Source organism: Calliphora vicina, chromosome 2, assembly GCF_958450345.1.
Source record: "Calliphora vicina chromosome 2, idCalVici1.1, whole genome shotgun sequence".
In the NCBI taxonomy this organism is placed as follows: Eukaryota; Metazoa; Arthropoda; class Insecta; order Diptera; family Calliphoridae; genus Calliphora; species Calliphora vicina.
In genome coordinates, this window is record NC_088781.1 from 34679768 (window position 1) to 34703512 (window position 23745).

The window sequence follows — 23745 nt, forward strand, 5'->3', positions numbered from 1 at the left end:
TGATTTGTTTTAAGTTCTTCACCACCTATACGAATAGCTTAATGTATGCCTTCCAAAATAATTTTTTAAGGCAATAATTTTAGGATGCAATTAATGTAGCAGTAGAAGATGCAGTAATAATATTTATTGCTTCCAAATCCTAAATATTTTTTGCTGGGATGATATGTTATTTTCCTTTCCAGGTTTTTATCTTTTATCAGCGATATATTATCTATCTAGTATAAGAGATTAAAAAAATATAAAATTTTTAGTATTAAATAGCATTCTGAATAAAATTTGTAGCATGGCGATTTTACTATCGTTTTTATTAGAAATTATGATAGCAAAAACGATATCATAATTGCCTGGAAAAACGATATTATAAGGAATGGTACAATTTAGTCCGCAAACAATATCATATATGATTGTTTAAATCATATAGATGATATCGTTTCGATATCGTTTTAATATCGTTTGGTTTATTGGGTATGTTATATTGTTCAGTGTAGTTTATTTATATAATAGATAATTGTATGTTGAACGTAAAATTGACCTGGCATTGTAGGTATAAAAATGATATATATAGTAGAGAGACTGATAAAAATATTACTCTATGATATCCCAAAAATATGCAGAGATTCATATATAGAAGTTCAGTTTAATTGGTGTCCATAGAGTTCGAAAATACTTATAGTTTTTTTGTAGATAGTGGCATTTTATATTTATTGAATTTTATTTATCAGCATAACATCAGCTTATCAGGGATGTATTTTTTCACCATTTCTATGTATGAGCTGAAATCCATAAGTTTCATTAGTCCCGGTCCACACTGTGAAACATTTGCTGCAAAACATTTTTAATTTCTCTTTTGAAACTGGATTCGTGTCCACACAGTGAAGTTTTTGCTTTTCAGTTTTTGAAATTTCTGTACAGTACGTATACGAACGAATAAATGTGGATGACATACTCAACAAAAACTTCATGTACATGAAACAAAGTTCCCTTTTTCATTCCTCTTTCCCCTTTCATCAATAAACTCAAATGTTTTGCAGCAAATGTTTCACAGTGTGGACCGGGACTTACTATAAACTTGTCACCAAAGTTATGATGTTGTGTTTCCAGTAAATGACAATATTATTTCAACATTCTACAAAAAAAAAACAATAACAATATTTGTAGAAAATAGCGTTTAATATTTTAAGTTAAAAGTCCTCCGTTGTGGTGGCAGATAAGCAAGTCAGGGACACTAGGATCTCGAACAATAGTCGGAGTTTTCATTCACCGCGTTTATATATGAACAGAAATCCATTGATGTTTGTGGCTACAACATTGATCTCAAAGTCTGCAGATAGTCCAAACAGTCTGGTTCCATCATCAAGGTCATCTCTAATTAATATGACTTCAACATTTTATTTTTATTTTTTTATTGGTTTCCTGTACAGCAAGACAAGTCTTATAATTATAGTACAGGAATTTGTATGTGGATTTGGATGTTATAAAAAAAAGAAAAACTTAACATTAACATTAAGTGGAGTGAAAACAATTTAAATTTTAAAATAATTAATTAAATAAAAACAATTAGTTACAAAAAAAAGTATACAAAAACTTCCTAAAATGCATCGCGTTGCTGTTTATTTGTTGGACATGTGGAAGAGTATTCCAAAGACGAGTAGCATTTATAAGGAACTGCCATTCGGACACTAGCTTACGATGATGGGGTATGATAATATTCTTTCCCCTGGGTGACCTTCCAAATCGTAGAAGACGGAAAAGATATTCAGGTTGTTGAGTGTATATGATTTTATGCAAAAATATGAGAACTCTTATTTTAAGTAAGTTATCAAAGGATACACCAAAAAGTAATTTTGAGAAAGAGGAAACATGGTCACGTTGTCTCAATCCGTAAACATATCTGGTTATGTTATTATACAGGACGTTGAGTTTTGTTTTGCTCACTGAATCACAGTTTGCAAATAGTTCACACCCATATATAAGTCCTGGAATCAGGTATGTCTTTGCAATTAGAATTCTTATTCTTAACGGTGTATAGAATTGAGTTATCCAAAGTGTTCTTAGCTTTAAATACGTTTGGGAAACAAGTGATTGGATGTGATTAGACCAGGAGAGATTATTATTAAATACTAGTCCAAGGTTTTTAGCTGATTGAACAATCGCAATTTTTTCGTTATTGATTCTTATGTCATTTTCAATGTTTGGCTTCAATGTTTTATTATGGATTAGCAGGCATTTTGATTTTTGTGGATTTAAACAAAGCCCATTTTTCATAGCCCAGGAACATCAGTATAACTTTTGTCTGAAATTTTGGAGCAAAAGTCTGTTCGGTGTAGTACGGTGATTATGTGGTCATTATGAGTTAAAAATCTTTAATTCTGTACTTGTACAAACTCCAAAGCTTACGGTTTGTGTACTTAGGGGTTGATATACTACAGACACCAAATGCTTTCATTTCATATGGCAGTTTGATATCTAAATATACCGGTACTTCTTTACTAATATCTGGATAATTTGATACTGTCTCGTTGAATATAAAAAAAGTGACAGCCAAGCATTATATAGTATAATAATCATCTCCTGTGTCACAATCCAATGCTATATTTAAGCGATTGCATTTTACGGAATCTGCTGTCTTTGAAACTATCGAACTCTGATTCATAAAGCCCTCTACAAGAAGCTGGGTAGGAATTTCGCTGTTGACTTTATTTAAATCAAACTGAAATTACATTAACCCACGCTCGATTCTCTTTTCACTCAAATATTTTACACAATAATTAATCATTGAGTGTCAAACCAAAAACTAAAAAGAATTTAGTCCCAAATCTCCAATATTTTTAAAAACGTGGAGTATAGATGGCGTATCTTTAGAATGCGGTTTTTATTCTTAATATATACTATATGTAATTTATTCTCAACTAGCTGAACCCGGTCCGCGTTGCTGGCCTTTAGAAAACATCTGTTTTATATTGCATCTCGATCTCGATTTTAATATACAGTGTCGGAAAAAGTCGGTAATCCAACCTTCAATGTTAATACATGTATGTGGTGGCATTTCGGCTGGTTCCAATGAATTCAAAAATTAAGTAGGATATTTGACGACTTGTTCTTCGTTCATTACTGTGTCAATCGATTTGTATTTTTTTGTTTCGCCAGACACTTTCAACTGTATTTGGTCACCAGGCTTGTTAACATCATAATTTTTCGATTAAAAGTAGATTTCATATGGATATTTCTTATTCATGCACCTAATATGCAAGAGTAAACTGAATTGTTTATCACAGACCGAAAATCAAAAATCTGACTATAGACTGTTACCCAAAAGGCTTTTCTGAAGAGTCCATGAAAATTTTATCAAAATCGGTACAGCAATTTTTGAGTCCATACGAATCATGCATACACACATCCATTTTTATGAAATATATGGCATTAGCGGTATAATGTAAAAATTGGATTTTTACAGGCCCCGCCGAATACAGACCGAATATTAAAAATCTGACTTTATAGTGTTACCCGCTAGGCTATTCTGAAGATTACCTGAAAATTTCATTAAAATCGGTCCAGCCGTTTTTGAGTTCATTCGGAACATACATCCATTTTTATATATATAGATGAAAAATGTTCGTATGAGAAATTTCGAAAATCTTCTTTACGAAATCACCGAATGGACCTAATGTAGTATTTTAGGCGTCCAAAACCATATTCAGAAAATTTCCTTTCCAACGATACCAGTTTGGAGCTAATCGGTTGGATGGTCTCAGAGTCTATAATGGACATAGGTAGAAATATTTTTTGTATTTTATATATATAGATAATTAATGTAGAATTTGCTTCCAAAATGTAGAATTTTGTGCCAGCAAAGAGTCATATGTGGGAAGTTTACTTTACTTCTTTAGTTTAAAGAAAAAAGTGCCGCTGAAGCACAACGATTACTCACGAAAGCTTAATGCGAATGAGTTCCATCGTCTTCAACGAGCAGGAGACGATTTGTGCGGTTCAGAAGTGCGATATCACTTCTGAAGCCCGGCCAGCCTGCCAAATTACATGAAACTTTAATATTCCATCATGGCAACGCACGACCAGGTGCTGCAATGCCTGTTAAAAAGTATTAAGAATAAAGTGGTTGAGAAGTTTCGCCACGCCCGCTTTTTTATCCAGACTGTGCCCAGTCCGACTACTATTTGTTTCGATCGATGCAGAACGGTATATCTCTGAGTATAAAAATTCCGAATTTTTTAGTCATACAACCGAAATATTTGTTAATCTAGTTTAATAATTGTAACATGACCATAGTATTTAATAATAAAAAAAATAAAATAAATTTGCAAATCTTTTATCAAAACATTTCTCAGAATATTTGATTTCTCAGAAGATTAGACATTGAACAACAATACTAAAAAAATATAAGGGCAATAAAGAAGCACTTGAATATATTAAAGGAAACGTTTTGCAATTTCAACAGCCTTGTCATTCTAAGATTAATGTATGTCCAAAGTCAATGGTCCGAGTAATAACACATATTACAAGGAACATTTTATTCTTTGACAATATTGTCGTTTGAACTACAGTTGCCGTAATAGGTTTGATACTGACATTTGAAATTGTATCATTCATAAAAACCCTCACCAATACACTCATATAGAATATGTATACATGTATGTATTTAACAGTAATATCCTTATATATGTATTGTATATAAATGCACATACGATGAACATCGTCATTGATAAAATGTCGTCATTGAGAAAAACTAAATAATACATGATAGCAAAAAAGAAATAATATGAATTCTGTTATAATATCGATTGCTACAAAAGTGAACAATGACAACTTAGCAGTGGCTCTTCCCACAAATCTAACTAACGCCTTCACTGTGCGTGTGTTTTAAACTTAAATCAAAATTCTACAAAAAGAAAATAACTGCAAGAACCTTTAACAAAAAATACAAAACTTAATTTTAGAAACTTTCCATTTTCTAGGTTATTTTTACTGGCCTTTGTTGTATTCATTGCTTGTAGCTGTGTAATTCGTAATTTAGAAAATATTATTAATAGCTTAAGCTTTAGTGTTTATAACTAATTTTTTAACATTTTTTTATTTTGTAATAAATCTTTTGTCACTCTGATGTTAGCTATTTATCTCTGTTTCATTCTAGTATTTTTAGTTATTTCGTTATTTTTCATCCTCAGTTGTTTGTAATCTAGTGAAAATGTTAAATATTAACAAATTTTTTAGCTAAACATGACATTATAAGTATATATCATGCCATCTTTCGTGTGACCCTGAACTTTTTTTCTTTAGCTGTTGTTCTGCGAAATTCTTGATTCTTTTATTTTTGTTTCTAATTTTCTTTTTTCAAACATGTTTGTATTATTTTGCAAACAACCAAAAATAGAGCAGTCAATATTTGTGTTTATAAACCGTGATGGTTTCTGTAATGGAAAGTTTTGAAATTATAGAAATTTGATTGATCGATAACGACATATTTAGCAGATAACATTATGAAGAGTTTTTAACTTTGTTTAATTTTACGGGGATTAATCCTGCAAATTAACAAAAACTTGTTATTTTAAATCAGATTTTTTAGAAGGAGATACATACATTTTTTGAAATATATTGCATTTTAGTTGTATTTTATTTACTACATTTATTACTATTAGTTTTTAATTTCTGCTACAAAACAGGTGCTAATAAATTAAACTAATTTAACCCTCAATTAAAAAATGTACTTTTAAATTTAATATAAACATAAACATTAACAAGTAAGAGTGTTATAATAGACTGGCTCAATTGCTCATCTTTTAAGGCTAAGAACGAATAAAGCCAATTTCGTATACTCTGTTGAAGTGAAGCGAAACAAATATTAGTCACAAGGACTACAAGGAGGATAAAGCAAAACTTTCCACCTACTTCTTCATGTGGCCGAGCGTTGTCATTATGGAATACTACGGTTTCATGTCTGGCCGCATATTATGGGTGTTTTTCGGTCATGCTCGCTTCAAACGAATCAGTTGCATTCGATACTGGTTCCCTGTGATGTTCTGGACAGATTTCAGCAGATCATAATAAATAGGACACCTGTTGTCCCACCCATTATCTTGGCGCCCTGGATTGCAACATGTGGCCGAACGTTGTCATGATCGAATATAACGGTTTCTTGTCTGGCCGCATTTTATGGATGTTTTTCGGCCATTCTCGCTTCAAATGAATCAGTTGTATTCAGTACAGGTTCCTCGTGATGTTCTGGTCAGATTTCAGCAGCTCATTAGAGATAGGACCCTTTTGTTCCTACCAAACACAGATCATTACCTTAGCTCCCTGGATATTTGACTTTAATGTCGATTCGACTTGTATGCCGGGCTTCACATACGCTTCGGGTTATCGTAATGAATCAATTTTTCATCGCAAGTAATAATTCGGATTCAAAATCATCACTGCAGAACGGCACAAACTATCTCTCCCACGTTGAAACCGATGGAACATATTAGTGAGCAATCGGTGTGCTTCAGCCGAATTTTTGTCAAATTAATGAAGTAAAGCAAAACATCCTTTGCACATACATGTACTTTTCAATATATTTTCATAACTTTTCGCAAAGTTTCCAGTGTAATGGCCACGAATTCATTTCGAATGTTGGTTTTTAGTTAGGGAATGATTCTTGTCTTGTTAGCATACACTCTTTCTTTGAAATATTCCCAAAGAAAACTGTCAAGACCTATTAAATATAGGGAACATGAAGGCCAGTTAAAGTCGTTTACCGAATACTTCCCTTACTTCGCGGAATACGTCCCTTACCAAAACCATTGAGGCACCTGCAGTATGTGCTGTGGCTCCATCCTGTTGAAACCACAAGTTTGCAATGTTTTCCACAGCTGGCATATCAAAATTTTCCAACATCATCCTATATACAGCACTGTTGACAGAGATTGAAACAACAATGGCTTTTTCCAAAAAATAACGGCCAATTATCCTTGCGGTTGATACACCTCACCAAACAGTACACTTAAGTGGGTGTAATTGTCGCTGATGAACTGCTCTTGGATTCTCCGTTACCCAAATCCTGCTTTTCACGGAAATGAATGGCATAGTCAAGCTGTTGCTGGTAGTCTGTCGTCTTAAGTTCTTGTACAAGTTGAACTTTTACGTTGTGGCGCATGTTGTGACGAACTTCTCCATGTTGCTAGTGTGGGACTATGCTGTACGCTCTCCCGTACACGTTAAATATTTTGAGCAGTATTCACTGTAGGTGGTCTTCCGGCAACAGGAAGGGTTCTTACAGACACATGTTGATTAACATTTCCAATCAAATGGTTTATTGCTGAAGATATGGGAACAGTGCTCATATTTAAATGACGACGATATGCACGCTGTGTCAACACAATGGATTGTAGGTTTGAAAAATAAAACTCAATTGTTTTGGTTCGTTGTTCGATTGTATAGTCCTCACAAAATGCTGAAAAAAACAAAAAAAAATTAAATAAAATATAAAGAAATCAAACCATATAGCTCTTTCTGCGCCACCCTGTACAACTTATTTTTTCTGTTCTTTGTATGGATACTGCAATTATATAAGCATTTGAGTACCCTAGAACTATAGTCCGGGAAGAAATTTGTATCATTTTCAGCAGATCTTGTCGTTTTTTAGAGGTTGTGTCACTTTTAGATTCTTGACTCTAGTTCTTAATCATTTTTAATACTAAACATTTCCGATCAACAAATCATATTTGGTAATAACTTCATCCCCGTACTTCCTTTATTCGAGGTTCTAACGCACCAACAACAGCAAGATCAGACATAGCATGATCGTCTTAGAATTTTATAATGACCCATAATATATGTATATCCATTTTAGTTCTACGGCCAATAGTTCGTTAAGTTACAAATTGAGTGACAAACTCAATATACCCCTAATTTTTTTTGTGGTGGGAATATAAATAATAACATAGTGAGATAAATTACTGCAATAAAAAAATTACTAACATAAATATATAACTCAGTTTAACATTATAGCAAACACGCTCCACGGTGTTAATTAAACTTAATTGAACAAATTTACAATAATTTCATATTTTTGTTTAGTTCCCTATCAAACTTTATCATTCGTCATTCAAAATAATAATTCTCAATATAACGTGAAATGTTACACCCTAATCAAAAGTCAAATTTCTAAGCGAACAAAGTGTCAATGTAATAATTATTTTAAATTAGTAGCAAAATACATTGTATGAGAATAAAATAATGCATGAGAAATTTAATACAATATTAATATCAAAATACATATAGTCAGCATGCAAAATTTTTAAAACATTATGACAATATTTTAAAAAAACTACAATATCCAATAAAATAAAGAGAAAGAAAATCCTATAGTACGCATATTTTATTTGCATACGCAATAAAAATCCAATAAAAAAAACTTTATAATTATTATTCTTTTGTGTAGAGTTGCTGGACTTTGAACTTTTTTGATTTGAAAATGTGTTTTGTGTGAGAAAATAAATATGTTAATAAAACGGAATAATAAGTAGTAGTTTTTATTATGACGCATCTGTTTTTCAAGTCTTGATAAGTCGGCTCAAGTGGCAATCAAAAAGACATCAATGAAGTGACGGCCGGCACTTCATGTGAATGCTACGATTACAAGTGATGTTAACTTTAATTTTAAGCGGGAATGTATTTCTTATAAATTATTTATCGTTTTTCTGTGGATTTTTTAAATTAAATACTGATGGCTACATGTTTTATTTTATACATTTATTTTTGGTGACATAGCTTTTTTTAGCAGAATTTCATACAATGGGTCAATCTCTCGTGATATATTTGTGGACAATCCATAAAGTTGGAGAATCGTTTAAACTGAATTCCGATAGATTGTATTTCTTATTTGTTTCGAAAAAAATATAATGAAATGAAAGATAATGGTTTAGACGTTTTTGGCCAGTCAATAAATGTTAAAAAAATATGTATATTAGGATGAGATAGGCAAGATTGAAATGAATAAAACTAAAACCAACATATCGAAGTATCCGAAACAAGACGAAATTTAAGAATATGTATTGTAGTTTTAATTTGAGATCGCCTCAAAAAAAAAGTGGCGTATGGTCCCCCTTCTACCCTATCAGTAGACCATACGAAAAAAACTTTTCAGGTTACTAATTTTTCAGCTCTTAAAGTTATTATCATTTAAAAATTAAAATATGGTATGAAACTTATAAGAGTTTTTTCACGAATTTGTTATATGTACTCACAGTTTTTTTTTTTTTTTGTAATATTTGCGAATTTTTAAAACTTGTTGGAAAAAATTTGAATTTTTATTAAATATTTTTTAAAAACCTTTTTTGTAAAAGCAGTTATTTTTTTTAAATTTTTTTTTTTTTTTAAATTTGTGATTTTTAAAATATGTATAATCTTTTAAATTTTGTCGTTTTATTTGGTATTTTTTTTTTTTTTGCAAAATTAATGATTTTTATATAAAATTCGATATTTTGTGAAATTCAGAATTATACATTCAATGATTGATTTCATCTAATTAATTTTTGCCATCCAAAGATTGTTTTTATTTATTGTTTTATTTATCCGACCCAAAATGGAATGCAACTCTCATGTATGGGCCGGTGCTTTGAAGTGTCTTTTGGAGTTACTCGACCGCGTACAGGAGAGGGCGAAGGTGCTTATCTGCGACAGTAGGGGATCCAGCTCTATTGATTCTCTGGAGCATAGTCGCAATGTGGGTTGTGTTTCACTGTTCTATCGATACTACAATGGAATGTAGGGAACTTGTTCCCGTTACCCGTAGTTTCTTACGAAATAAGCGTTCATCAGCGGGGGTCTATCCATTCGCGGTCGATTGGTCAGTGGATCGCACAACACACTACAGAGAAAATTCGTTTTTTAGCCGTACCGTCCGTATGTGGAATAAGCTTCCTGTCGAAGTATTTCCTATTCCTTTCAATGTAGGAAAATTCAAATCAAATGTCCACAAACACTACTCCCTCTATCCTCCTCCCCATAACCTATTTTCCTAGTTCCAACATAATACATTGCATGAGTAGGGATCATCCCCTGAGTGCTGGTCCAAGCAAAAAAATTAAAAGAAAACATAACGCATCTCCAGATTCCCAAATTTTCGCATATTTCTACATGTACCACAAACTTACTTCCGTTTTATTTCACGTACGATATTTTGGCCAACAATGTTTCGAAAGAACTAATTATTTTTTTAAAATATAGTACCCTCTGAAGGGAACACACGGAACAAATTAATTTTTAGATACTCTTATTTTTGCAAAATCCATTCCACTCTATAGACGTACAAATGTCACGTGCGATGACATGGCCCATATACAAATGGTTTAATTTTTTTAAAAATTTCTAAATAGATGAACTTGTATCTCAAAAGAATATTAGTAATACCTAATAAGACAACCACGTAGACTCAATTTTTTAAATAACATTTTATTAAGAAAAGCTTTTATGGTTCTTTGTTTGTTCGTCTTAATCAGATTTCATGACATCATCGGGCACATCTTCATCCTCACCTTGACTTTCGATTCTTTCCGGAATTTATTCCATTCTATCGTGAGAAAGTGCTTTAAACCATTCATGGTAAATTGGTGATATATAGCAAAAAAGATCCTGTAGATTCTTAAATTTTCTCGAACTTTATTGGTTTGACATTGTTTTTTGGAGCTATCATATTTACTATGGTGAAGTTTTCTTGCACATTCATAAGATCATCTTTGTATGATATGATCAGAATCACAGTATTCGTAAATGGTATTTTCAGATTCACACATTTCTAATGATTTTACGTACCAAAAATAACAGACAATCAACAATTATTAATATACTCGATTGCAATATTTTATTTTACTTTTTCTTTTTTGGCAAATAAACCACAAAGTGCACTAAGGAATTTGAAACACGTATTTTGATAACAGAATTCACTCACTCAGTCCATGTGAAAAATTAATTTTTAATATTTGATTAGAGCACAAGGGGTTCAAGTGCTCATGTACCCCTTGTGCTCTAATCGAAACAGGTATTTTAATGACAAGTGCTAGAATTGGTCGCCATATCTCGCTAACGGATGAGAATCCCACATTCAACTCTTTTGCTATGAACTTCTCTGAAATTCACCTACTAACTCCTCATGTTAACTAAATTTTAGAAAAAAAGACACTTGAATCCCTTGTGCTTTATGAGGGGCTTAAAGCTTTATGCATTCCATGTAACCTAGCGTGAAGTCAATTGTCACTTTAGTGTCTCTAAGTAACCTAGAGTGTAGTCACTTTTATATTGTAGTTATTTTATCTCTTTTAGAGCTATCGGAGTATGGTTGGTTTAAAAGCAATCGGTTATTGGACTGTCTTTGAGATGTCTTCTTAACTGATCCAATGCATTGATTACTTTGGAGCAGCCATCAGACAGTCTCATTGTAATCCAAAAGGGTCAATGACCCCCTACTAGTTGCTAGTTATGTAACTAGTTGTCACCCTATATGATGGGTAACATCACTAGTTTGGGACAATCTCTTAGAACTGCTGGGATATAAAACTGCGATGATAAATATACGAAGAAACAATCCTATTCATTATAAAGTATTTACCATTTTATGTAAAAATTCTTGAAAATATTACATTTTTTATTATAAAAATTTATTTTTATAACATTGACCCATAGTGCAAAATCTCAAAATAAACAAACAAAAAAAATATTTATTCGTACGTTTCCATACGATATAAACAATATGAGTAACAACGACAACACAAAAAGAAATCAACAACAAACTCACGCTCCAACAAATAATAAATGACTATGACGACTGATTGAACAGAATGACTGATACCGAACGTCCAACCGAACGAGTCATTTGTATGGCAACATTTTAAGTTCGTTCACTTGGTGGTAGTTCTTCTTTTATTTGTTTTTATTATTATGATGTTGTTGCTGTTGGTGCTGCTGTTGATGTGTGCTGTTGTCGTTATTTTTGTTGTTAGTATTATTTGGTTTATAGGTTTATAGTACGTTAAAGTACATGTGCACTTAACTTGGTTCGTTGTGCAGTTTGCTGAATTTTTAAGTACACATGTACTTACAATGAATTGAAAGAAATGAGAGAGCGAGAGAGAATCAGAAACAGAAAAACAAAACATATTGAAAACGGAAAAATATGGAAAATTGCACAAAAACAAAGAGAATAAACGACATGTATGTATGTACCTACAAACAACGTTGTCAGCAGCAGCAATGGCAACAACTATTTGTACCAGCTAACATTCACTTTTGCTTTGAAAAGCGTCATGATTATTGTTAAGTCTAGCAAATACACGGAACAAATAGATATTATAGATATTACGCGACGACAAAAATAACAACAAAAGCAATAGCATTACCAATTGATTGTGTTTGCTTTACGTTTCACAGAACGTAAGCGGAAAAATATTTTTTTATATCGATATTTATGGCTGGATGTGTGTTTGAAACTGTTTGAGGACACACACACCTAATTGTTTAGTCGTTCAGGACCCAGTAGTTTTACTAATAGTCAATGTATGCCTTATAGATAGTAATTTTCACTAATGTCTGAGAACTTGGCTGAATCCAATTTATATATTTTCGGTGCAAAGTGAAGATAGTTGGCTATTTTATACATCCCAGGTAATCTGCCTCTAAGTAATCTAAAGTGGTCTCTTTTTTTGTACTGTATTTTAGAATGTATTTTTTAACGTACAGAAATAATCTATTGGAGAGTCAATTGTTATTTAGTGTCCCTTTTTAATGTGAGGTGTGGTAAGTTTAAATTCATTACGAGCCATTTTATTCACTATAAAATATATAATTGTTTAATATTTCAAACGTCTGAATTATTTATATTTAAAGACTGGATAATTTACTTGCCACTATTATTATCTGACAAGTAATCAAGTGAATTTGCATATCACTGAACATTAACATTGACTGTGACAGTGAATTTAGACACTGGTTATTTTAATTATTTAGAATGGGTGAATCATAGTTATTAACCCTTAGTAGACAAAAGTGAAGCCAATTTTAATTAATTTACTGTATTGGACGGTCTTTTTGATTACCATACGTGAGTTCTCCGAGAATGCAACAACTATTAAGACTATTAAACTGTCTCTTAGCTGCTATCTGGTTGGGTTGAGTACTAGGAGAGTCTTTGAGACTGACTATTTGGGGTCATGCGTTGACTACTTTGTACCAGCTATCAGTATCACGTTGCCAATAATATAACTAGTGATGACTCTAAATGATAAGTAAAAATTAAAATCACTAGTTCATCAAACTCACCCAGAACTGTTGGGGAACTCATATGCTTTTTTGTTTGTTCCATCATGAAAACCTACGAACAGCTGTTTTTAAATCAATTGGATTATGATACCAAAAATATTTATTGTAAAAAAATATGAACGAACTTGTACGTGGGTTGCTTGCATGTTCCAAAAGGACGATACATACGGACGTTTGATGACGTTGTTTCATGTTTGTGCTATAAATTTATTATTTTAGAATTATTTTTTTCAAAAGTTGGAAATGAAAATCTAACTAAGTCGCTACACGTCGAGTAAATTGATTCTAAACTGCAAAGTATTGTTCTCAAAATCATATTTTAATTCCAAAAGAATTTCCACACAATAAAATCATCTGAAATTTGTTATTCCTAGTGCGTAATTATATTTTATACAATATCATCTGCGTATTTATTTGCAATATAAGGAATTTATCAACAAAAGCCTTTTATATCCCTGAGTACACCACAAAAAGTGAAAACAACTTAAAATAGACAATCGGTTATTGGTCTCTTAAGTGAACTGTAATCAAAGTTAATTGATTGATAAACTCAAATAAATAAATTGCAATTAACTGAATTATAAATAAGTGCATACCTATAAAATCTGATAAAAACCACAACTTGCTAAAACCTATAAAATCTGATAAAAACCACAACTTGCTAAAACGTTTTAGCAACATGCTGTCATTTAAATGTTTAGCAACATCTTGAGAAAACAGTAGGTCATCAACATTTATTGTATTCTTTAAATAAACGGAAGCTAAATAATTTTATTGTTTATATACGTATTGTATTCTACACTGAGTCAACAGTTATTTAATAACAACAAAATTTAAATTCTTAATTATTTATTTGCTTTATAAGAAACAAAAAAATATATTTTATATTCTTTGTGCGTTTTTAAAGACAAAGGTTTTGTTTAAAAACATATGAAAACAATATAAAAATTCACGTGCTCTTTTTATTACCAGGGATGGAAACTTATGTAGTATTTTTTACTTTTTTCCAATAATTTTTGACTTGAAATACTGCAGTAGTACAACCACAACATGTTATGTTTTTTCTAAATTATACAATTTTGAAAAATATTATTTAATATTATTATAAATAATGTACCGGATTTTTAATGGTATTCATAACATGAACAACCAAAAGTTAGTAACGTCCAAATAAATGGCCCATACTTACATCAAAGTATTTACATATTCTGATAATCACTTTCTCATTCAATTTCAAAATGTCCTTCCTTCTGTGCATTCATGTAACCTCTGTAAACATATTTTCCACGAATTTTTTTATGAAACTTTTTATGCGCTGTTAAATACAATTGGGTTATTCACATGGTCTGCTATTAGTCATATTGTCATAATGTCCTAATATTTTATAATAGTTGTTGTTGTGTTTTAAACAAAAAAAGTATTATTTTATGACAAAACAATTAACATAGCTCAAATAGTGTAATTAGTTTAGAACTTTTTTCTTTGAAACGCAACAAAAATTTGTTTAAACTACCATAATATATTAGGATATTATGACAATATGACTAAATAGTAGACCGTGTGAATACCCCAAATATATATTTTGGTTGTAGTGGACCCATAAGATATTTTAATGAACTTTAACTAATGAAAATTTCGATTTTTAATATATATGAGAAAGCACTTAAAATGTTACAGTATTTAGTACTGAATTATACATCTCTGCTCTAAATATATTAAATTTATACACTCATCGACAAGTTGTCGATGATAATTGTGTATGTAAGAGTACATGTTGTCGTTATCAACATGTTTCAGTTTGTGTTTTGTTTATTTCTTACATGTTGAAATCATTTAGCAATGACCGTGAAATTTAAAAGAAACTTATTATATTTACCCTCCACTATCACTTATGGGGCTTAGATATACACTGAATCAATTAAGTCTCCGTACAGAAACACTTTTAATATAAACTAGCAATTTATGGTCACTTTTCAATACATATTTACAAATTTTTTTAATTAATTTTATAAAATTTTTTATAAACTAGAAATCAACATAAAAAAAATACAAACATTTTCATTAAAAACATAAAAATTTACATAAATTCAATAATTGTACTAAAAGTATCACCAAAAAGTCTCCGTACAGTTGACCGTTTTAAGGAAAGGAACCCCAATGTGAAAATTAATTGCATTTAATATGTGGTAGGTCTTCCTTGCTGAGCAATTGCAGCATTTAAATGGAATGGACCAGCTTTGTTGTTGTCAGGGAATGCAAAAATAAGCAAATTTCAATGGATAGATATAAAATTATTATTTACCTGCAAAATGAAGGAAAAAGTCTAACTGAAATCAATCATATTGTAAAAAAATCACGCTCTTCCATTTAGTACGTTATTCAACAGTGCAAAAAATCGGAACAATGGCAAATAAACCAAGAAATCACCGTCCAAGAAAAGTAGACCACCACTTAGAGAGAAGAATTGTACGATTTGTAGAAGGTTATCCAAAAATTAGCGCATGTGTAATTGCGAGAAACTTGAAAACTAATGATGAATTAACGGAAAACCCCCAAACTGTAAGAAACGCTCTTAAACTAAATGTATACAATTGTCGGGTAAGCCGCTTGTTCGAAAAGTGAACATGAGAAAGAGATTGGATTACGCTATTGAGCATATTGATAAAGATTTTTTTTTTTTGAATCGAATTTTTTTTTAGCGATGAAAGTAAATTTAATATTTTTGGTTCTACTTAATGGAAGAAAAATGGTATGGAAAAAGCCAAATACTGAAATGGATCCGAAGCATTTGACGTAACCGTAAAGTATGGAGGAGGTAACGTAATTGGTTGAAGTTGCATGGCTTCATCTGGGGTGGGAAATCTTATTTTTATTGAAAAGACGATGGATAAATATGCATACCTTAATATATTAAAAGAAAACAAAGTGATGCAAAAATTCTGGTTGTGGCCGTTTGTATTGCTTCCAATAAGACAACGATCCCAAACACACCTCTGGATTATCAAAGGAATGTCTTATTTATAATGTTCCTAAGCAATTAAATCGCCCAGCTGAGTCACCTGATCTCAACCCGATTGAGCATCTATGGAATCACTTGGAAATAAATATTCGGCAGCACAATATATCGAGCAAAGATCAGCTAAAAGCCGTTATAATGGAAGAGTGGTATAAAATAGATTTCGTAACAACAACAAAGCTGGTCCATTCCATGCAGTGCCATTTAAATGCTGCAATTGCTCAGAAAGGAGGACCTATCACATATTAAATGCAATTAATTTTAATATTGGGGTTCCTTGCCTTAAAACGGTCAACTGTACGGAGACTTTTTTGGTGATACTTTTGGTACAATTATTGAATTTATGTAAATTTTTATATTTTTAATGAAAATGTTTGTATTTTTTTTATGTTGATTTCTAGTTTATAAAATTTTTTATAAAACTAATTAAAAAAAGGTTTAAATATGTATTGAAAAGTTACCATAAATTGCTAGTTTATATTACAAGTATTTCTGTACGGAGACTTAATTGATTCAGTGTATATATATGTTTGTCGTTTTGTATGTTACACTAAAATAATATCATTTAAGAAGTCACAACTATGGCTGTTCCTTCTGAGGGTTTTTTATTTTTAAACATTTGTACAACAAAAATTTATTCACAGTATTAGCAATTGCTAGCTGTGACCTTTTCCCATTTTTTTGGCAACATATGAATTCCAAGCAAAAAGAACTGAAAACTGAACAGAGCATGTCTCTTTGTAGCTGCAATCTGGTTGGGTTGAGCACTAGGAGAGTCTTTGAGACTGACTAATCGGGGTCATGCGTTGACTATCTTGGACCAGCTATCAGATAGTCGATTCGACTGATTGGCCGGGCTTCACAAATGATCTCTTACGCTTCGGTATATCGCAAGTAATTTTCTTGTTTTAAATGTTCAATTTTTGTTCAATGTCCATATTCTATTAGAATTTCAAATGGTAATTTATAGGAGTTAAGTTTTAGTTTTTATGTTGTCGTCATCTATATATGTATATGTAGCTTTTTATTGTTTAAAAAATTAGCTGCCAGTTTTTGCCTAAACGATTTTTATTTTATTTAGAGTTTAACATGTCCATTATAAGCAAGGAGCTGTATTTTTATTTTTAAGGTTGGCGTGGCATTTCGCCCAATTAAAATTTTTTAATGAAAGATTGCCTTTAATTCCTTCCACACATACAGAAAGACGGTGTGGAAATTTTAGGAAAATCGGTCCAGCCGTTTCGCCGTCTATAGGCTTCAAACAAACCTACAAAGAAAAATTTTACATAGAAACAAACAAAGAAAAAAGTTTTCTCAGATTGTTTATATTGCTGAAATATATAAACGTACAAAGTTTCATGTCGATACGGCTTTTCAAAATACTTTTTTCGGCAGATTGAGCATTTTGACCACTGTGCATTGGAACACATTCACCATTAGATTAGGTGAGCAATCAGTGTGCCTCAGCGGCACTTTTCTATACCCTTCACCATGAGTGGCAAGGGTATATGTATATGAGTTTATCATTCCATTTGTAATTTCTACATTTTTCATTAGCCACCCCACAAAGAATTTATATTCTGAATCGTAGATAGCGGAGTCGATATAGCCATGTACGTCTGTATGTTGAAATAAACATTTCGTAGCCCCAAATAACTTACAAACATGATTGATTCATCATCAATATATCGGGAATTCTCAGGACTCCGATATTTAAAATTGTTAAAAAATCGATAGATATAGGGAAAAAACCGGAACAACCTCGATTTTTGGCCTATTTTGATCTATATCTTGATTACTAAGTCAATATGGATATCTAATGATTGATATTTTAAAGTCCATTGCAACGATGTACATAAGGCTATAGTAAGTTGGACTTACAATGGGTTAAAATCGGGAAAAATATTTTTTAACCCGAATTTTATTTTTCACCAACAAAATTTTTTTCACTAATAAATTTTAAACAAAATTTTTTTTAAAAATTTAAAAAAAAACAAATAAAAAACAATTTTGAAAAATAAATTAATTTTGTTTACCTGAAAATATTTAAAATTTTTATTTTAAAGTAAAATTTGGTGTAGGGTATATAAGATTCGGCACAGGCGAATATAGCTCTCTTACTCGATAATACTTAAGTATTAACATGATGTAGGGTAATATATGGTCGGACTTGTCCAACAGTACTTTATTACTTGTTTTCTTATGTTCCTTCTTTGGAATTTATGTTCTCGCAAAGTTAATTTAAATTGTTTGCTTCAAATCAAAAATTTTGTTGAGTAAGTGCGGTAGTCATTAAAAAAATAATATTATCAACCAGTGTTGCCTTTGTGGTAACAGCGCATTATAAAACGCGCATTTTTTTGCTTTGTAATAAAAATAATATTTTATAAAAAATACAAAAAATTAAATAAAAACTTTTAAAATTTGCTTCGCGTTTTGGTTCATGTATGAATGATTCGATTTTAATCCCAATATGCTTATAGCAATGTGAACAATTGTGGATAAAAATAAAGTATTTGGGCTGCGAATTCAGAACATAAGCTACTTCTCCTCCACAGAATTATCCACATCGGCTTAGAACTAGATTAAAAAAATATTTAAAAAAAACTATAATTCATTAAAGTGCATTTCAAATTCGTTACATATAAAACATTTAGATAAATCATATTATATTGCATCCAATTTCACATTTATCTACCAGATAAAAATAAGCATTTCTATTCCTCTATAAGAGAACATATTTATCTGTTTAATAAAGACGCATGTCAGTCGCATTTCTTGGTATTTGCTTTGGGGAGTTCTCACAAATCATGAAAGCGCATGTCTTCTTTATATAAATTTCATATTACATTGTTATTGTTTTCTATATATACAAAATAAATTTACATTACATTGTTATTGTTATTGTTATTGTTTTTCTTAATTACTGTAGTTCAGTTTTTTTTTGTTTTGTTATTTTTATTTGCAATGCAGACTCTTGTGTATTTTAATTAAATTAAAAATTATATTTCTTAAATTAATAATAATTTTGAAATGCTACAAATGGACAGGCACATAATAAATAAAAAATAATAATTATACACACAAGATATGATATAATATTTTAGGAAGTTTTATTTGAAATTGTTCTGTATGTGAATATACAATACTTGGTTAGTCAATGAAAATCTCATACTCAAATAAATTAAGAATAATTATATGCACTGCTATTTAAGAGGCATAAATAAATTGAATAAATGGTTTGCAAATGAAAGTGATAAAAAGTTAGTTGTAATAAATATTTTAAATTTGCACAAACAGCTCAATGTTATTAAATGTTTTAATAGTTCCGATTACTTGTAGTTGCTTTCTTCTTACATGATTACGATCATCATAAATTAAGTTGTAATTTATAGCCTCTAGCTTCTTGCTTTATTTATTGAATTGAATTATTTTTATTCGTTTTTGTTTATAAATACAATTTAGTAATCTCTAAATTTAGTTGATAATCATTTAATGATTAAAATGAATGAATTTCATTTTGAACGCACGTGACATGCATTATAATAAAACCGGATTTTAAAATTAAACATTGAACTATCGGGTTGACTAAAAATTAAATGTTAATAAATAGAGAATGAATTACTAGTTCAATCGTTACAATTTTTGAAGAAAAGACTAATTCTTGTCAGCTAGAATATATAATTCCAAAAGAGCCCTTTAAGCCCCTCAATTAAGGTATTTTTTCCTCTAGAATGTATACGATTAAAAGCGGGACATCTACACAAGAAATTCTCAAGTGTTTTGTAGGTAAGTTCTCAGCTAATAATAATCCGCAGTTGCCTAAGAGTTGCATCCTGAAAGCTGGTCTTTGAAGTGTCCTTCATTAAACAGGTCAACAGCAATAAAAGAACCACTATATAGATTTGATGCACGCAGATAAAAAATATAGGTCTACATGTGTGTTACTGTAACCATTTCAACATTGTTACAAGTTTTTTAACAATTTATAGTCACAGTAACTATTTACATGACTGTGGTGAACATAATATGGTTAATTTATGATTCACATGCTTGTATGAACCATATATGTATATGGTTACAATAAACAAGTATATGTTTGTGTCAAAATGTAACAAAATAAGCACATACAATTTTGAAAATGGGAGAATTCACTTAAATGTGAATGAATTCGAAAATAATCAATATATTTTATTTGATCGATATATCATTTTGTTCCTATTACACGGGGCTTTGCGATGAAGCAATAAACCTGAACAATTTCTGCCGTTTTCGATTTTTCATAATTTTTTTAAGACAAACAAACGTAAAAAATATATTTTAACTCCAAAACTACTGAGCTGATTGAAACGCAATATATATACATAGCATGGGGAAAATGTTTTCGAAATTCAATCAATCGAAAAAAGAACATTAACTACTCAATTTTATGTATATCAAAAAAAAAGATGTCAAATTTTGTGAAAATGAGCGAATTCACTTAATTGTGAATAACTCCATCGATATCTCATTTTATTTATTTTCAGCTTTGCAATAATGCAATACAATTGCAACAATTTCTGCCGTTTTAGATTTTTCATGAGTTTTTTAAAACACAAAAATTTAATATTTTCATGTAAAAAATATATTTATACCCTACACCACCATAGTGGAGGGTATAATGCGTTTGTGCAGATGTTTGTAACGCCCAAAAATATTAGTCTAACACCCACCTTAAATTATACCGATCGACTTAGAATCACTTTCTGAGTCGACTAAACGATGTCCGTCCGTCCGTCTGGTCGGCTGGCTGGCTGTCCATGTAAACCTTGTGAGCAGAGTACAGGTCGCAATTTTGAAGATATTGCGATCAAGTTTGGTACATATAATTTTTTCGGCCCAAGGACCAAGCCTATTGAAACTGGCTGAAATCGGTCCATTATTTCACCTAGCCCCCATACAAATGTCCTTCCAAAATTGGACTTTATCGGTCATAAATATTTAATTTATATATGTATCTCCATAAATTCCACTCCAAATAAGTTTTATATACACAAAATTCATGTCACCAAATTTTGTTACGATCGGTTCATAATTAGTCATAGCTCCCATATAGACCCGCTTCCGAAAATCACTTTAACGTGCATAAATCGCTTAAAAATGTTGGTATACACACAAAATTCAACATAAATAACTCTCATTAAGACATAAATCACGCGACTTAATTTCAAGGTGATCGGTCCATAATTGGTCATAGCTCCCGAATAAGGCCGACTTCCGAAAATCACTCACGAATATAAATTATTGATATTTTAAAAGAAAAATGTTTTTGCTCATTTACTTGGTGTAGGGTATTTCTTACTTGTTTTGCTGTTGATCTGTGTAATGATCCGTAATTGCCTAAGAATTGCAGCTTTACATTGGGATTTACCAATGTCAAACGCGACACTTGTTCTCTGTTAGTACTTTACATGCTCTTCAAATGTTCCTATCTTTAGATCACACATAATTCCAGAAATAGCGTCAAATTCCATTTTCGAGGAAAACAAGACCTTATCACGAAAAATGGATTCTGATTTCATGCAAACAAAAATTCTCACAATCAAGAACACTGTTATTTAATCCCATTTAATATTTAAATAGCAATATGTTGGTTCAATAACAAATATCTAAATAAATAAGTCAATTATTATTTAAACAATATGTGAAAGCTAAAATCTCTTAATTGTTTCAAGGTGTCTTTGCCAATTGCCAAAACAACAACCTTGATTTAATTTTGGCATGTGGTCATACTGCTGTTTTTGGTCAACAGAGTATTGTATTTCGTATAAATATTTTACATGGTAATATGCTGCAAATTCATAGCTTAAGGTCCTATTAAATATTTTTGCTATATTATGTAAAATTAGTCTAAAACAAATACACCAAACACAAGTTTGTCAATGAACAAAAAAACTAATATTTGCAATTAGAATGCAGGCCAACAACAAATCCTTAATGAAATGTATTTGTGATAATAATGTCAATGACCTTCAATGAAAAAAAATGTATATAAAAATCGTCTAGTCTATATTAAATTTTAATCATTTAGATCTTTTAATGAAAGTATAATTTGCAGGGCACTAAACTAGTGAATGAAATAATTTCATAGTTATTGTAATAGAGAGACAGGGTAGCTAGATGTTCTACATAATTATGAATGGACATTTTAATAGTTTTTTTTTATAAAATAAAAAAGAAATTTAAATTTATATAAATATTTTATTAAAATTTTAATACAAATGCTAAACAGTAGCATTTGTATTAAAAAATTGTACTATATTTAAATAAGCAGGGGACTTGAATCAGTTATGGTCCGAACTGTACCGAATTTGATAGAGTAATTAATTTCATAAAACTTTAAATCACTTACATATGTCGAAATTTATGATAATATCATTATATATAAATTATTAATTAGAGATTATATAGGGTATAGGGTTAATTATGGACCTATCCTCACAAAATATGGTAGCAAGAATTAGGTTTATATACAACTTGTTTATGTCCAATTTCATCACGATATTAATTATTATAAGAGAATTATGAATGTTCAAGTCATTTTCTGAGAGAATCATACTTTACAGTATAATTTCAGAGTACTTAGAACTAATTTGTGGAATATTTTATCAGAATTGTCGCATAATAAACATATTTATGACTGCTTAAACAGTATTTCCGTGGGACATTTGTATAGGGGCTAGATGAAACCATGACCGATATTGCTTCTTTTTAATACCACACAAACCCTATCAACAGAGAGTATTTGTGGGAAAGCTAGGAAAAGCTAGCTTCTTCCGTTTGCTACCTATCGTGTTTTCAACAGACAGACAGACAGACAGACAGACAGACAGACAGACAGACAGACAGACAGACAGACAGACAGACAGACGGACAGACATAGCTAGATCGTCTTAGAATCTTATGAGTACCCATGATATCTATTATTTTTTGTTCTACGATCAATATTTTGATACGATGGTGGGTATAAAAATAGTATATTTGAGGAGCCGCAGCACAAATTTAAAAATTTTGGAATATTAATTTTTTTCTAGAAGATTTCAAATATTATAAACATACCAAAAAATCAATTTGTAAAATAATTCAAAAAGTACCTTTTGTAGTACTTTTTTGAAAATTTAAAAATTTTGGGAAATTAATTTTTTTCTAGAAGATTTCAAATATTATAAACATACCAAAAAATCAATTTGTAAAAAAATTCAAAAAGTACCTTTTGTTCTGCGGTTCCTCATTTATCAGAATTTAAAATACAAACTTTTGTTTTCATCATACCATTTTGTAACATAATTTCGTTTTAATTTCCTATCAATTTATGGGAAAAAAAATTGCGCATTACTTTTTGGAAAATTTTGCTGATAAAATGCAATTCCTTTCTGTTTACTTGT

General features: G+C 30.6%; 2 protein-coding genes across 3 annotated transcripts in view; one reads left to right on the top strand and one right to left on the bottom strand.

The window, feature by feature from the left end:
- The window catches only part of Atet (ABC transporter expressed in trachea), a 126944-nt gene that overhangs the window by 79122 nt on the left and 24077 nt on the right, over nt 1-23745 (top strand). The gene's annotated exons all lie outside the window — the stretch shown is intronic.
- LOC135952544 (uncharacterized) lies at nt 212-6891 on the bottom strand. The gene is made up of 4 exons (XM_065502547.1): nt 6750-6891; nt 1937-2276; nt 1580-1819; nt 212-215 (listed from the first exon to the last, which is right to left on the bottom strand). The coding sequence occupies exons 1-4, from the start codon at nt 6889-6891 to the stop codon at nt 212-214; spliced, it is 726 nt and encodes a 241-aa protein (XP_065358619.1).